Genomic DNA, 16,320 nt, shown 5'->3' with positions numbered 1-16,320 from the left:
TCTTGGCACATTCTTCTCATTTCTCACTGTTCATTTCAGGAGCTCTGGCCATAAATGGTATCCTTGCTCTCACCTTCCTTTTCCTGTTCTCTCACATTTCAGACTGTGGCCGGTAAGGCTTCCAGGGTGCTGCAGAGCATTAGAAAGAGCTGGTTGGGAGGGCGCAGAAATAGATATTCTATGAATACTTCTGGAGAAAACATGATTTCAAGGGCAAGTGCCAGCACAGCCAAGGAACCCCCAGCGGGGCTTCAATGCCTTTCTTGCTTTAGATGGATTTCTATGTGATCCAGCTTTAGAGCCCGATTCTGCTGATGGGAAGTCTAGCGACGCTCCTTCTGCCATCCACGGAAGTAGGCTCCAACCCATTTTCAAATTTCCTGTTGAATGCAGTTGCCCACTAGATGGAGACATAATATTTTATACATTAGTGGATATACAGATGGTAATCAAACCCACCAGCTGCTGCCTGCTCTTTCCAGGCACCTTGCCAATTTACTGGCAGTATGTTGACTGGGAAGCAGACAGTGACACGCTTTGATCGAAAAGCTTGTATGATGATTTTTTTTGTTGTAATATTATTGTTTTTTTAAAAAATGATAAAAGAGATCAAGATGTGTATCTTGATCAAAGGGTACTGCTGTCTGCTTCCCCATCAGCAACTTCTAATTTATAGAAATCAGATTGCGTAGAAAGCAATCAGCAAAGGTTTGAGGTCTTTCTTGTTCTCACTGCCAAGGGATGCTGACAAGTGAGAAAATTTAAATCAGAGAAGGTAGGGAGAGAACTAGTAAAACACTGGTTGAAATATAATTATTTAAAGTTCATGATTTTAATAATTTGAGGGCTGTAAAAAAATCCAGTTAAAGTGCTCAAATTGGCTATCACTTGTATTATAAGAGCACTTTAAGGTCTTTCTCTGATGAAGGATGTTGCTTTGAGACTAATTTGCCATTGAGAGACAAATATATCTGTTAAGTTACTTGTTGTCACGGAGAAATAACCTGTCTCTGGTTTTGGGGCCAAGTTTTTCAAAGGTATCTCCTATCAGCTCTATTTCTTCCACACGGAGCTGTGCATCCAGTATGATTTATTAGGGTGTATACATGATATAATGAACACCTGCAGAGAGCACTTAAGCCAGTCAGTCCTATAAATGTGAAGGTAGTGTGTGCAGAGGGACTATACTGAAAATTTGTCTACTATATTTGGTAAGGTCTTTTCTCTTTGGGGTCTGTAGTAGCGTCTTTTTTCTTTTCAGCTCTTGATATCAATTCCTTCTTTAAAAGCCTTTTTTTAAATTTTTTAGTCTTTCTAGGCTTAACAATTAGCAGTTACAGAGAGATATATATGTGTGTGCATATCTATATGGATTGTGTCGACTGGATAAAGACTGTGTTTCGGCACGTAGGTGAATATTTCTGGCCAACATAAAAACACAAACCCAGTGGCAGTGGTGAGAGTTGCTTCAAATTCAGCCAAATGTTAAAATCAAAATAAAGAATCTTATGACAGGAGGACCCAGGATATGTGACATTTTGTCTGCATGCAGAAAGGGATATCGGAAGGAAATAGCCTGACGTAGATAAGGAAGCGAATAGGGCCTGCTTCCAGAAGTCTTTAGAGTGCCATCTTTGATATGATCTTTGGGTTATGAATCTATTGGAAAAGTAAGTTAAAATCTGGATTTGGTGACAAAAGATACTGCTGGAGCCACACTAGACATTCAGCTGCTTCATGCAGTCTGGCATGCTTGGCAGTTGGGGCCAAAGGGGAGTTTGAGACCAGAATAACAAGTGTTACAGCTCAGCTTTGCACTCTGCTATTGGCGTGGTGAAGATGGATCTGTTCAGCCTCACTGCCTCTCCTCCGCGTGCGACACATTCCGCTCTTGTTAGCTACTTCCCATCACTCCTGCTCTCTTCCTCTGCACGTCGATCCATGCTTTCCCCTGAGCTGCTGAACAAGCCTTTCCTTCCACAAGACCAATTTAATTCCTGTGTCCCCGTCCACCCTGCCTTTCTCTCTATTGCTAGCTGAGCTTTCCAGCCTTTAGTGATTTTTTTGCCCTCTCCTCAACTTCTCTGCTTGGCAATCCAGACACATTTGGTGTTCCTGATAGGTGTTTTCTTCTGAGGGTTAGATCAAAAGACAGCAGCTTCAGAGTAGGCAATGTCATGTTTCTGGGCATAGCTGTGCATTCTTAAGAGAAGGTGCTGCTGTTTGGTGTTTGCTCCTTCTAGGTCCTTATGATGTTGCCATTTAGGAAAGCTGCCAGGGAAAAGGTACTGCTAAAAGGAATAAATAAATAAATAAATCCCTTCGACATCATTGCTTCATTTTTTTCCATCAAAAGCTGACCACCACAGACACATTGTCTTTATCTCATTAGGCAAACTGTGTGCAAACTTTGTGATCGCATTGTCTTTGCCTATCCTTGTGGAACAGAATTTCTCAAAAAGACAAAACACAAGGGAGGAGAGGAAAGCCTATAGCGTGCAATTCGACCCGGTGCCCTTTGTAGTCACTTATTCTATAGCCGACGCAAGATTTTCACTTCAAAGTTCAAAGTGCTTGCTCTCGATCCTGACTTGTGTTAAAATTCTGCATGATTGTGGAAACCTTCTTTGAACAAATACCAGATTTTTGTTGGGTTTGTTACTTGTGTGTGTGGTGATTTTCTAAAAGATGAAGCTAACTTAGAGTAAGGGATAAGGAGTTAAGTGAGCGTTGCTTTGTTGGGCTTTTTTTAATTCAAGGCAAAATTATGTGGTAGAAATGCTTGTTTCTTCTCATCCTTTGTTTCAAAAATTTTGAAATATCCACATTTGATTATACAATTTGTCATGAGCTTCCTAACAAGTCAAAGCAGAATGAGATTTATACGCTTTTTCACCAGAAACCATTTCATGCCCCAACAGAAATGGAAATGACTCTTCTTCTCAGAAACCTTCCAAGTTGAAGTGGGAGGAGGTAATCTTTAAGGAGAGGTTACCTTCTCAAAAACAACCTCACATCATCCAAGGTGTGGTTGGCTTTGGCAGTTTACCAAGAGGAAACTTATTAGATTTCAAATCACCCACCAAGCCAAGCTATGCTGAAACAAAGCTTTGTTTAACTCTTGCGTTCACCAGACCAGCTCTGCCCCTATCCACAGCTGCATTTTTATTTCATGTCAACGCCAGTATTATAAGAGAGAGTTAAAACTAACCCCGGCGTTCAAGCTGAGACTCAGTATAAACAGATTTATGAACGTGTACTGTAATAAGGAGAGCAAGTTTACAATGGGATATGAAATGCGAGTGTGATATAAGGAAGTGGCGGTTTCTTTCGACTAACAGGCTACGGTGAGAATGCTGCAGGTTTGAGTTACACAGAAACGCAACTGTAAAGAAGTACTGATATCTTAGACGTAGGTGGGGGGTTGTGTGTACTGATCAAATATGCTGGTGCTAAAACAGACTCGTTTCACAGAGAGAGGTGACTGAAAACTGTAACGCTGAAATTTGAGAGAAAAATTGGCTTACTCCTGCATTCCCAAATTGGAAAATGTATGTTAATAACTTAATTTTGATGATAAAAACATGAAAAATAAGTCCCTAAAATAGTGTCGAGTCAATTTTCTGATAAAGTAAATTTGTTTTCCCATTTGTGATTAAAATGACCTACAGTAAGGTGTTTTTTTTTTTTAACTAGGTGTTAATTAAAAGTATGGAAATGGATTTTAAAAACCTTGCAGTTCACAGTGGAAGAATTACCATAACTGATTTGTTCTCAGAGCCATGCCTGTTTTGAGATGTTTTTAAGATGTCTAAGTTACTGGTTGTTTTTCTGCATGATTGTTTCCAAAGCAAAATGTGATTCCAATAAAAACAGTAATTGAATTTACAGTCCACAGGACAAATTGTTGTTTTAGCAGAAAGTTACACACTCAGACAAAGAGTTTATGTTTTAGGTCTAATAACAAAGCACACAAGCTCCCCGTTTTTATGTGACCGTATATCCTGAAAAGTTTTCTAATGTAGCATATTTTAAAAAATTCTATATTGTAGTTTTTAAATTGTGTGAGCAATCTTTTTTTTTCCTCTTAGCTCAGAATCAATATTTTTTAGGTTGGGCTTTTTTTTTTAAATGTAACCTTTTAAATGTTAGAGCAGCTTTTTTCTGTAGCATCAGCTAGGGGTGAATCGATATAGACAAGCCTATTCCCATCTAATGCACCAGGTGACTGAGAGGTGTTTGGAGCGAGCTTGTTCCTTTGCCTTTTGGTGGTGGGGGAATGTACAGGGTACGGGGCAGTTGTGTGAGGGGCTTGTCCGTGACCAGTCCTGCATGCAGAAAGTGCTGGGTTTGGAGGAAATGGATAGGAAGGGAAGGCTGTTCCAGAGTGGCGGTGGACAAAGGCAGGAGGTGGGAGCCCTGTCCATCTTGAGGCAGTGATTACACGTTACTCTATCAACAGCAAAAGATTGTTTTTCTGCTGTCAGACTGTCTCAGTAGGCGTTCCCAATCACTTATTGAAGCCTTTCGTTTCAAAAAGTTTCGATTAAAGTTTTCCTAGGTTTTTTGGGGAATCTTCTTGGTGCCTTTCTTTCACGTACGTTGTGTTCGTGTTTAGATAAGGGCTGAAGACTCTGCTTACTGAACTGAGAGAAATCTGGTGGGGTAACACGCAGCTCCCAAGACACACGCCTGCTCTAACTGGTGTGTACGCAGCCTGAGACATGCCAGAGAGAGACGTACATGCTGTAGATAGGCATGTCTACATTAGCATTTTTTGGCAGTCTTAAGGCTGACCTAAAGCCCTGTGGAACAGCAGTAGTTGGTGAGACATTGCTGCATCTCGGATGTAATACCTGGAAAAAACAACCTAGGATAGTGCCAACAGCCGTCTGGCTTTTACCGTACGTGCTCGGGGCTGCAGGAGGGATGTGTGGTGCTGTTAATCCCCATTGAGTTTCTACAGTGGTCTTGTAAATAAAAAAGGGAATATTTCACATTTCCCAGCACTAGGCAAACTGGGGAGCCTGCATGAGGAACCCAGCACAGCTTTCCTAAGGTGCCTATACTGTCAGCAGGAGAGGCAACAGGCTGCGCTTGCTGCGGTCCAGCGCGGGCACATTAAGCAATTGTTAGGTTCTTCATTTCTCTTAGTTGCTCTGGCCCCCTCAGGAGATGCAGTGCTCTTTGCACTTACTGCAAGGAAGGGTTTAGGGAGTTGACAGACCCCCCAAAGCAGGTGTGAAGAATACCATCCCCCTAAGCAATTTCACTCTTATAGGCCATTTTTTTGCCAAAGGCACATGCTCTCATGCAAATTGATTTTCTGAGAGTGTGAGACTGCAGCAAGTCTTTATAAAATGCATGAAGCCTCCTTCCGGAAAGAGGTATCAAAACGCACCTGGCCAAGTATGCTTTCACATTTTTATCATAATGTTTTCAGCATTCATATCAGATCTTTCATGATTTCAAAAAAGAGATGTACAACAAGGAAATGTAAAGCTCTGGCTTGATAAGGTGTATGCCACCAAAATACTAGACTGCCTGTTGTGCATTGGGTTCAACAGAATTTACTTTTCTGGTTTTCTAATGTGATTGCATGACCAATAACAAAAAGCCTTGGTTTTTTTTTTTAATATTTGTAGATCCAGCTAGGTGGTTATTGTGAGAAAGGTTCTTGTGGTTTTGTGGGGGTTTTTTAATGGCTTTAGATCCCTGGTGAGCGTAACTGTATAGCCAGAATAGGAGCTGCCTGCTCTTTGCTTGTTTGATGGGCGCCCTTGAAGCGGAAAGAGGGGACTGGCAGTTTGAGGAGTCCTGATGTGCAAGAGTTGCACTTTCAGGTACTAAAACAAAAAAAAAGAATCCTTCACCCCTCCTCAAAATCTGTATGCATTGTTTTTAAAAGGGTTTTGTTAACCTCAAGCATTTCAAATGGTGAGACAGATCCCCAAAAATCACGAGACTCGCTTAAAAATAATTGTTGTTTGGTTCCTTTTGCTTGCAGTCTAGTTTTTGAGCTTTCAAGATTTATGTTTTCAATCTTTCCTTTCCAACCATAAGAGCTAGACTCTAACTTTATTTTTAAACGAAAGCTGAGCTTCTCTTGTAATCCCATAACTCTCGGAGATTTGGCAATTCTAAACACAGTGTGAATTTAGAGTGACCATTCCAAGGTGAATCATTTAGTGACATGCCCTCAGCATGAAAGCCAACTGGGGATATTTTTTTTTTTTGGATGTCTCTTATTTTGTCTTTCTAAATAATCTGTGAATTGGCAGTAATAATTGGCAGCATGGTAAAAGCAGAAGTAGATGACTGCAGCCCAGTAAAATCAGTGGGGTTTTTTTCTTGTATGTTAGGCTATTCATACAGAATCTAGGTATTAAGGGCATTCTGCATTAAGATATCTCTAGAGAGGAAGGCTTTGGTTGTTTTTGTAGAAGCACCCTTTTCTACTCAGTCGAGTATTAAAATTGGCAGCAGTTCCTGGAGTAGCAAGAAAATCCTGGTTGTTGCCCTCATATAGTTACTGAAAACAGTAAGAGGATACGTAAAAGCTTCAACTCCAAGGAAAAATATTTATAACTGTGACAGTGTGTTTCCTTACAATAATTTATGGGCAAAATGTAGGAAAGGAGGAACACAAGCTATAAATAATATTCCGTATGTAAACATAATGGCAGTAGCAAATTCTTTTTATTTAAAAATTAATATTGATGTTCATTAATATAAATTACCACATTTCAGATGACTCTGATGTCCTTGAGGCCAGATGTCACTGACTGATTTACAGCTTCCTGGGGGGAGGAGGAGATCCTGTTTTGTCAATGTAGGCACCAAATTGCTTCAGATAGCTATTTTGGACTAGATTAATTACTGACGTATCATCAACAAAGTTGATTCACATCTCAGCTCAGAAACACGGAAAACTCTCTTTAAAAGGTATTAACTTGAATTCTGAAATGCAGGAAAAAGCATAAAGTATACCTTTGACTCACTGAACTTTTGTCTCATTTATGGAATAGTGGTTTGAAAACTCCTGCCCAGGAACATGCGCACAGAATTTCCATGTGCATCATCAGCAACGGCGGAACATACTTCAGAGGCCAAGTTTAGTCCCTCATTGATCTTAATCCTACTTTAAATATGTTTAACATAACACAACACAACACAAACGTGTACCGTGAAGGCGTTCAGAAGGAAGCTCTGCCATCTTAGTCGCACTGCACAGATCATATATCTGGATTAAGTTTTTGAGTGCTTCATAATATCATTCAGTCCTTTTATATATAGCATTGCTGTAAAATAGGATGGTAAATGTATTTGTACAGCTCCTAGAAACCTCCTCACCTGTGGGAATGCTGGTGGGCGATGCCTCAGAGGGCAAGTAGGGTGGGTTTGCTGTGGTTGCGTACGCTGGCAGGTTAAAGCAGGGGGGATAAAGAGGCAGTGTGAGACAGTGCATCTCTGTCCATTAGTTATGCATTCAAATTCAACCACATGAAATACAGGCAGCTAACAAACCATCTCTTGTAAATGCCATTTATTCCAGCAACTGAAATTCAGCGCATTTGTAGGTGTGCAGCTGGGCATGCTTAGCATGAATAGCAAACTAATGTAAATCCTGTATTAAATATTGTGGTTCATAGCAAATCGCACATATGATCATATGTAAGAGAGAAGTCTGTGCGGGTCTCTGGTAGCATAAGGTCCTTTGGCATACAATTACAAACTACACAGATGATATGAATATAGAGAATAACACACAAAGAACACCCTTTTTTAAATGCTTCTGTCATTCATATAAAATCAAATCCATACCCACTGAAAGGCCATTGAAAGGCTTTGAAAGATGTTACAAGGCTTTAGAAATGGCCCATGCTGAACGTGGGGTATTTTTTCCAATCCTTATAAATAATTGTTTTCCTATGTTTGGTAAGATCAGCTACATAAATTTATGTTAAGGCTCTGCGGAGAGGAGTACAGAATTTCAGATAATATTAAGCTGAAAAGGTGGTTTTAAAATGTTTCTGTGATACAAAAGCCGTGTATCAAAGAGGCAAATACACCACCCCCTCAGTCTCTTTTCTCATTTATGAAATAAGTAAGCAGAGACTATAAATTCTAATTTTCAGCAAGTATGTTAGTAAATCCAAACTGACCTTGACCTTAGCTTTGCTAATTTCCAAACTCTGATATTTATTCCCCGAGTAGATTGTTTCCCTTCATACCACATTTATATCCTGCAAACCTTTCCAATGACTTGAATTAGAGTGTAAGTAAATAGCTGGTTTTAATCTACATAATATTTTGAGAGCAGACGTTCTGTGCTATGACTATTAAGATATACCCAGCAGCCATTTGTATAATACTAAAACCTCTTACATATATTATTAAAAGTAATACTATCAGCCAGGGCTTGTTTTATGCCACAGAAACTTAAATAATAAAATACAGCGTGGATAAAATCTGCAATAATAATAACTTAAGCAAAATTAATTTAAGTAACAGATAACATCTGGGGGAAAATGTAATGGTATATTGGTAAGTTATGCAAAGCTAATTTTATAATAACTACCACATCTGTGGAACTCGTTTATTAGAACGCTTTACCAATCTTCTTTCCTGCCATTATTCTGTTTTAGAAATTTTCCTGTATACTATTATATTGTCTTTGCTCTGCCTGCTTTTGTAAAAAGGTAATTTGCTAGCTCTCAACAACAAGAAAAGTATGTGGGTTTGTGTACAGAACGACATGACACGTTTTATACTTACCTGTCTTTATGCACTTTTACTAGAATGAGTTCCAGGGAAAAACTGTGGCGTGGGGCTGTGCGTTGAGAGCAATGTTTGAACGTCAGCTACAGCCCTCAGCTGTGACTACGCCCAGGCTTGATGCAACTGGGGTGGGAAAGTGAAGGTGACGCTGAATGAGGTTTCCTGCGTTGAACTCTGCTGAATGTTAGAGCAGCCTCTAGCCTGCTCCATTTTGTCCAGATTCAAGTGGCCTTTGGCACCCCAGCACACCTAGGAATAAGTAAGAACATTGCATTTAACTTCTGCTCCCTCCGCTCTCTTTCGGAGGACCCTTTTATCTGCAGCGGACACTGATATGCCCTCTACATTTGTGCAGCTGCCTTATGATTTCTTTATGTTTGAATTCTTATGGACCCGTTAGACCACAATGTGCAGGGAAATATTGCCGATTAATTTTAAGGCATTATCATCTTGCCAAACCGTTTTTCACGTTGCGATAGTTACATTGATTCAGGAGGACACTTTGCGTAATACGTCTTTGTCATAGTGAATAACGCTCACATAATGACAAATCTTCGGGAATTAAAAAAAGGAGGATGAATTTTTTAATGTAGGTCAGTGGAAGTAATTCACCATAAATTTACTCAGACTTCAGAAACTAGCAACATTTTTTAAAGCCACTGTAACTGTATAAAACTTACTGTGTCTCCTTCTCTGTTTTTAAATAGATTTTACTACAGAGCCATTGGTGCTATTAAACATGAGGTTTTGTTCAAAGGAAATACAAAGACTTAATTGTATTTTTTTAAAGGAAAGTATTGCATCAGAAGGATTCATTTAAATACGTTTGTTGGCTTCGGGCTCTCACCACAATTCATTCGTTCTAATTTTCCCCTGGACTTGTTAAGGACACAATGTATAGGAAGGAGCAATGCAGAATGGCATTTTTAGGTCGCTATATTTTGGCTGTAAACTGTAGTACTGCTCATAAACTTATTATTACTCAACAAAATACTTCATATTCTACATTGAAGTTTCACAGTCTTTTAAAAAAAACTTTTGGCTGAATGTTGAGACTATTATGGCTCATTAAAGAGACTGGTTCTGCTGTAATTTAGTTATTTCTTAATGATCCAAGGGTTATTATTAGACACGGAACAGATGAGTAAAGAATGGCTCTCTTTAAAAGGACGCAGTGAAGTAAAAATATTATTCTAAAACAGAACCTCTGAAGATCTTATCCATGCTACAAAAATGTATTTGAGCAGCCATGAATTGATTTTAAAAACCCGGTCTAGTTTTTTACATTATTTCATTTTTTTTTAAATTTAGACTGGAGGGAATAAATGGAATAATGATTTAATCTAAATAAAGAAAATATTTTGAGTGAATAGTTAACTAACTAACCAAAAAATGTTGCTTTAAAGAAGCAGAAAGTAATTGTGAATTCTCATCCAATTCAGCTAATATTTTTAATAAGAAAATAGAAGGTAAGAAATCAGAGAAAATGGAAATATTTGCTAAATCAAAAGAGCTCTAGATTAAAAAAAAAACAGGATTTGAAAACAAAGCTGCTTTTTATTTTAGAAAGAATAACATTTAGCTCAACTTAAGGCTTTTTCATTTTGATGCAAAACTTTCTGACTATTCCTTTTGTGAGTCTGTAGGCACTAGCACAGCGCTGTAAAATTTGAGTCACAAGCGATATAAGAAAATGCTTCTATAAAATCTGTTTTCCCCTCACTTAAATTCTGGAAATCTCTCTGTCAGCCTTTTGGGTTCTTATAAACATGGACTAATACTGTCTACCTTTTTCTAGTGAGCTCACACGTGACAGGGAATCTTGAAGATAATGACAGAGTCCAAACGTGACTCCTGAAAAGCTTTTAGGACTACAAAAGAGATTTTTAATGCAATAAAGTACAATGGCTAGGCCTCGCTATTTATTTTCAATTTTTTCTATCGCTTTTGCATGTGTATAGAATGTTTAATATTTTCAGTGTGTTTAACTGTAGCAGGTAACTAAATAAACCAAAAATATCAGCCTAGCTACGAATTCAGAGGTATGAGGAAATTAATTTATGGGAGCTACAGCTACCCTGATGTGTATTAATGTAGTTGACTTACGCCATCCAAGCAAAATCAGGTTTATAATAGCTGAGTCAGAACTGGAACATCTGCCTGGTGTTCTCGGTGGGCGCGTCCCGTTGTGGAGCCCCAGACATACCATTTTAGTATTATATGCTGTTCCTTGCTCCTTCCAAAATGCCTTTTTTCACCCTATTTGGCATGTATGTTCTGTCATCCATTTTTAAAAAAAAAACGACACAAAACCTTGTCCCTTTAGAGGGCCTGGGGCCACCTTCTGCATCACTCACAAGAACCCAAGCAAGGTCTAAGCGCTGCATCCAGCTACTCTGCAGGGGGAAAAGCCATTTCCTTCTCCAAGGATTCCTGGAGCTGCAGTTCACATACCAGCAGAATACCAGTGCAGTTCCCATGTTCACAGGAAAGAGAAATGGGAGCAAGCTGATGAAGCAGCAAAACTTGGACCATTAGCAATTCTTAAATTATGGTCACATATTAAAATATTTTTCTTAGAGCCTTATTTGATGCAGTGTCACTACAACTTTACTCCAGCTGACTCTTTTGGAAGAATACCCTGGTGGTCAGCTGGGCCCTTTAATTCCAAAATGCAACAAGATCCCTGTTCAGAAGTGACAAATTTGCATTGGGAAGTCTGCATGTTACCCAAGCTCTGTGTTTTCTAAACTTAATTATCCACATGAGTAAGAAGCTGTAGTGTTATGAAATTATGAAAATCATCTGTTCTTTCCAAGTGTTATAAAGAGTGCCCCTTGAGATGCAGCTAGAAATTAAAGCTGATCTATAATCATTTTCAGTATGCTTTCCAGTTCTGAGCACCTGGATAGTAACAAAAAAGGTACTGTTTTTTGTTGTTTGCCAGCCATTTAATTTCCATTTTAAAAAATCTGCAATAAACCTCTGAGCAATAATTAAACCTGAATTACTTTTTTTTCCTTTTTTTTTTTTTTTTAATACTGCCAGTATGTGATTGAACTTGCCCAACCTGCAGTTCCCCCCTTCCCTGCTCCGCTGGAAGAAGGCATGCCTTTGGATATCTATTCATCATTCATAATATCACCAACAGCTTCAGAGACAGAATCTAAGGTATGGAGGTTTTCTTGTTTGGTTTGGGGTTTTTTTGAAGCTATTTTTCTGTGAGTCTCCTACCTCATTTATTCCCATTGGAGCCCAGTCGCTCATGATATTTATTCCCCAGAATATAGCATGCGTTCTCTTGTAAGATCGAATGAAGTTGCTTTTAATGCATTAAGCAGTCAACAGAGGACGTTTAAGTCAGCACCTCTGGGCTCTCCCCCCATGCGACTTCATAACCTGTGGATCTGCCTGGTCTGAGCAGTGAAAGAAGAGACACTGACGGTCTCTGTCAGAGCAGGAGTTCCCAAAAGCAGGCTTGGTGCATTGTCACATGTCGTTGGGCTGAGGCGGTTTGGTCTCGTAGGGAGCGGGAGGATGTTAACTCCTCTATTTCTTGTGGTTGGTTGCTGCTAGGGGTCTGATCAAGAGGGTTACCCTGAAGAGCCTGGTCCAGAGGTAGAGTCCTTCGAGGCAGATGCTGTGGCTGGTGTCACTGCTGAAGATGAGAATTCCGCAGTGGATGAAATCCCAAATGAAATTATTGGCAACCTTGAGGTACTATTACTAGAAAGCTATTCACTAATTCTGTCTATGGTTAATTAGCTAGCTCAGCCTTAATGAATATAAACTGTATTCATGCTAAAGCTGGCAAAAAGCACATCCATATGCTGTAAAAATGTGAATTAGCCTCTATAAATAACTCCTAGTTTAGTCAGCTGACATGTGATAAGATAAAAAATATTCAGTAATATAACAACATATATCTTCAGCATTACTATGTGTTAAGAAACACGGGCCAAATCCTGCTCTCGGTGATTTCAGTGATAAAATTCCTTTTCGGGGGTTCAGAATCAGCTGCTGTGATGGAGCATATGCGATGTGTGCTTAATATAAATTGTTAGATGCATCTGTGGCACATCCTTCAATCTGTGTAAGAAATAACACATTTCTGCAATTCTAGCCTTCAGCTGTAGGTGCATAGCTGTACAAGAGTTGCCTTAGCGGAATGGATCAGGTGTCAGTACGGGGTCTGCAGACTCTGAGCTCAGAGTCCATGAGTTCTTTCTATGGGGTTGATGAAAGGGAAGGAAGGTATTGTCAGTGGACTTAAATTGGTTGTAGGGTGATCTACTTCTCTACAGGGAGCTCTATAAATTGAAACACGTGGAAAGCCAGCAGAGTAGATCATTGTTTTGTAAACTGCTCCCTCAAGCATATGAAATTATTGAAAGCCAACCAGCTAGAACTCAGTTCCAGCCAGGAACTGGTGGAATTTGGTCTTTTTTGCAACAACCAGGTGGCATTCGGCAGTTTAAACTTTTGATGCAGCATGTTGGACATTGTTAACCAAGCAGCAGTTTATTAAATATCTGATATGTCTGAAAATAGTGTGAATTGATAAATTGCTTTATATGGATTACGTACGAATGGGGAATATAAAGTGGAATAATGATGCCATCGTTAGATCTAGCTATTTGATTTCACGTTCCATTTCTACATGCCTTTAGAAACAGGAGGGGCCCTGGCCTATGTTGTCTTATTCCTGTCCACAGAAAAAATGAAATGCCTGGTTTTCACTTGACCTTGATTTCATTAGCATCAGTCTAAGAGCTTTTTTCTTTACAAAAACTGCAGAGATTAGGAAAAAAAATGCCTTTTTTTCTTCTTCTTCTTTTGCAACTCTGATTATATACACAGAAAAAAAATTCCTCCACCAATGTATCACCTGATCTCTCAGTTTGTTGACCACTGTGGTAATCTTATCATTAGATTTTTCCCTGATGCGCGGTCAAACTCATACTATTTTGTTGTTACGAGTGAACTGTGATTTCACAATCTGCGTTGCGCCTCCAGGGGACATGAGGCATCTCTCGCTCTAGTTGAGTCTAGAAAATAACTTGAGTCTGAAATCTCAGTGCTGACACTCAGTGATCACAACAGCAGCCATAGTGAGTATGGCGGCAGATTTTCACTGAAGCTAGAATCGGAGAAAGAGGGATATAAAAAGAAGAGAAGAAAAGGCTGGGAGACGATTAGCCTGGAGAATCAGCATTCCACAGGAAAGCAGCTAAGTATACATATAATGTAAAGGGGATAGGGACATATCTGTCGATACTTGAGGATGGGCTGAACATGGGTGAAGGCCATCTCTAAAATTGAGATTAGAAATTCCAGCTTTTTGATGCTAATCTGAGCTACTGAGAACTTGGGAAATAGTTTAGCTGTGGTTATCCATTGATAGGCTTCAGTATAGCACTAGTAGGGATTTTCTAGGTCTGGCAAGCCAAGAGGTTCCTAAAATGGCAAGTTACTGCATGCTTTTCTGGGCCAAATCCATTCACTTTATCAAAATTACATTAAGTACATTAGAACGTAACTCTAAGTTTTGGATCAGTTTATGTGGAGGCTGTAAAGGACCTTGAAGCCTGTTCCAGTTGTTTGAACAAAACTTTGCAGAAGACTGTCATTGTACTCCATCCATTTCTCATGTACTTTTGCAGTAATGAATGCTGATATTGAAAAATATACCTAAATTCCCCACAACCCCCCAATATTTGTGGCCTTTTTTCCAGTGATCCCACATTTCCAAATGTGATAGCATTAAAGACTGCTATGCATTATCACTGCCAAAGATTTCACTAAAATGTGTCACCTTGTACCTTCCCCACAAACGTTACTTTGCAAATTAAACACTCGGTGTCTGCAGCAGTCTGGATTTCCAGAATGAGATACACATTCATAATTGTGTTTGTAATTAAGAAAGACAAGCAACATCACAGAAATATGGGGTTTTTTTTATTGTTCATTTTCAGTAATGCTTTCTAATTCCAGCAGTGTTTCAATAAAATGTGTTACGCTAGAGAACAAACATCTGCAGCAAAGGAAAACAGTGGCAACAACCAAATCCCAAAGCAATTTTTCTGATTTGGTGTTTATTGGTAAAGGCTGTCTGAGAATACAGGCAAATTAGCCTATCTCCCAAGACAAGGTTACGTGAGAAACGGCTGTCCCAGCTCGCTTCCTGCTCGCGGCAGTCGCGCCGTACGTCGGGATTGCGCCCAGTAATATGATAAAGTGTTATCACGTAAGTACAGGCTGAAACACCGTTACATCTGCAGAACAGGAAGGTGTGTAGGATAATGTCTGTCTGTACTGCACTACAGTGCGTCAAAACCACAGAGACAATGTGCAGCCTAAGATAGCTCCATCGTAACCGCTTTTTTCTTCTGATTTTCTTTACAGGCGGAGATAAACGAAAAGCTGCAAATGCAAGAAGAAGCTTATACTTTGAGAACAGAAAAATTAGAAAGTCCTAAATAGCCAGATAAGAAAGGTGACGTTGAATTTTACAGGAATTGGACAGTAGGGGATGGCATGCACAGAAGGCTGGCTCCCTGCCTGAACGTAATTATTTTTGTAGAAAGGAAAATGGTTCTGTTAACATTTACCTAGAAATAGTTCATCCCAGTTCCTCAAATTTACTGTGTTCCGCCAATGTTGTTATTTAGACTTAAGTAGAAGATTATAAACAGAAGGATATGTAACTAAAACATGTTGAAGTTCAGTTTATTTCTGAATAGAAATCCTCATTTAAAACAAAAATCGCTGTAGTTTCGTTCTCTTTCCTTTTTCCAGTTGGGCAATACGTAAGAGTTTCTGCTTTACACCTATGGCTTTTTTCAGGAAATTTTGCCAGAAGGGGAATACAGAGAGAGAAAACATCATTTTGAAGCACTGCAGATACAATAAGGAGAGAACTTAATTAACATGTAATGACACACTTTTCACTGTAGTCATTCATTAATAATATGTATGTTATTTCATTTTAAATTGCTTCCTGAACTTTAAAACAAATTTAATATCCTACACTTGTTTATTTCCACCATATTAGAATTGCATAAATGAAGAGTTTGCACTTTTACAGTATTCCCAAGAAGAGTTCCTTTTGATTTCAGTGGCAATTTTTCTGGAATGTGTGTAACCTTTCATCCGAGAACATTTCCATATTTTCTCAGACATGATAGTTGCAGACTCAAAAGGAATCTAACCAAATAAATGACCTCAGAAGAACCGGTTTAACATCTACGTTTCAAAACCGTAGCCCGTACTACTTGCTGCGTTACAGAACTCAGTGCCCTAGAAAGCACGTTGCAGATGACTCCTGCTTTCAGGCCTAAAGGCCGGCTTGGATTGCACGTTCAGCGGAATGTTGGAGAAATAGAATATTTTATTCGTTACCATTTCGTAGTCGTTTCCCATTAAGTAGAAAAGTTGAGTTTTGCTTCGTTTCATTCCTTGTTTTTTTTTTTTTTTTTTTGTTTTGATGGTGACAATGAAAAAAGTTTGCAGGCCTGACTCAGCCCAGTCGGAAAAAAA

At 39.1% G+C, this 16,320-nt stretch overlaps 1 protein-coding gene across 1 annotated transcript in view; it reads left to right on the top strand.

Annotated features, from left to right (window-relative positions):
* CABCOCO1 (ciliary associated calcium binding coiled-coil 1) overlaps nt 1-15,264 on the top strand; it is a 105,199-nt gene extending 89,935 nt beyond the window's left edge. The window contains exons 8-10 of the mRNA XM_035892552.1: nt 11,830-11,952; nt 12,358-12,537; nt 15,187-15,264. Coding sequence (XP_035748445.1) covers nt 11,830-11,952; nt 12,358-12,537; nt 15,187-15,264 — 381 coding nt within the window. The remainder of the gene's footprint in view (nt 1-11,829; nt 11,953-12,357; nt 12,538-15,186) is intronic.
* Nucleotides 15,265-16,320: the final 1,056 nt, after the last annotated feature.

The sequence above is a fragment of the Egretta garzetta genome, unplaced genomic scaffold, assembly GCF_000687185.1.
Source record: "Egretta garzetta isolate BGI_Z169 unplaced genomic scaffold, ASM68718v1 scaffold204, whole genome shotgun sequence".
NCBI classification, from domain to species: domain Eukaryota; kingdom Metazoa; phylum Chordata; class Aves; order Pelecaniformes; family Ardeidae; genus Egretta; species Egretta garzetta.
This window is presented reverse-complemented; position numbering and strand designations above follow the sequence as displayed.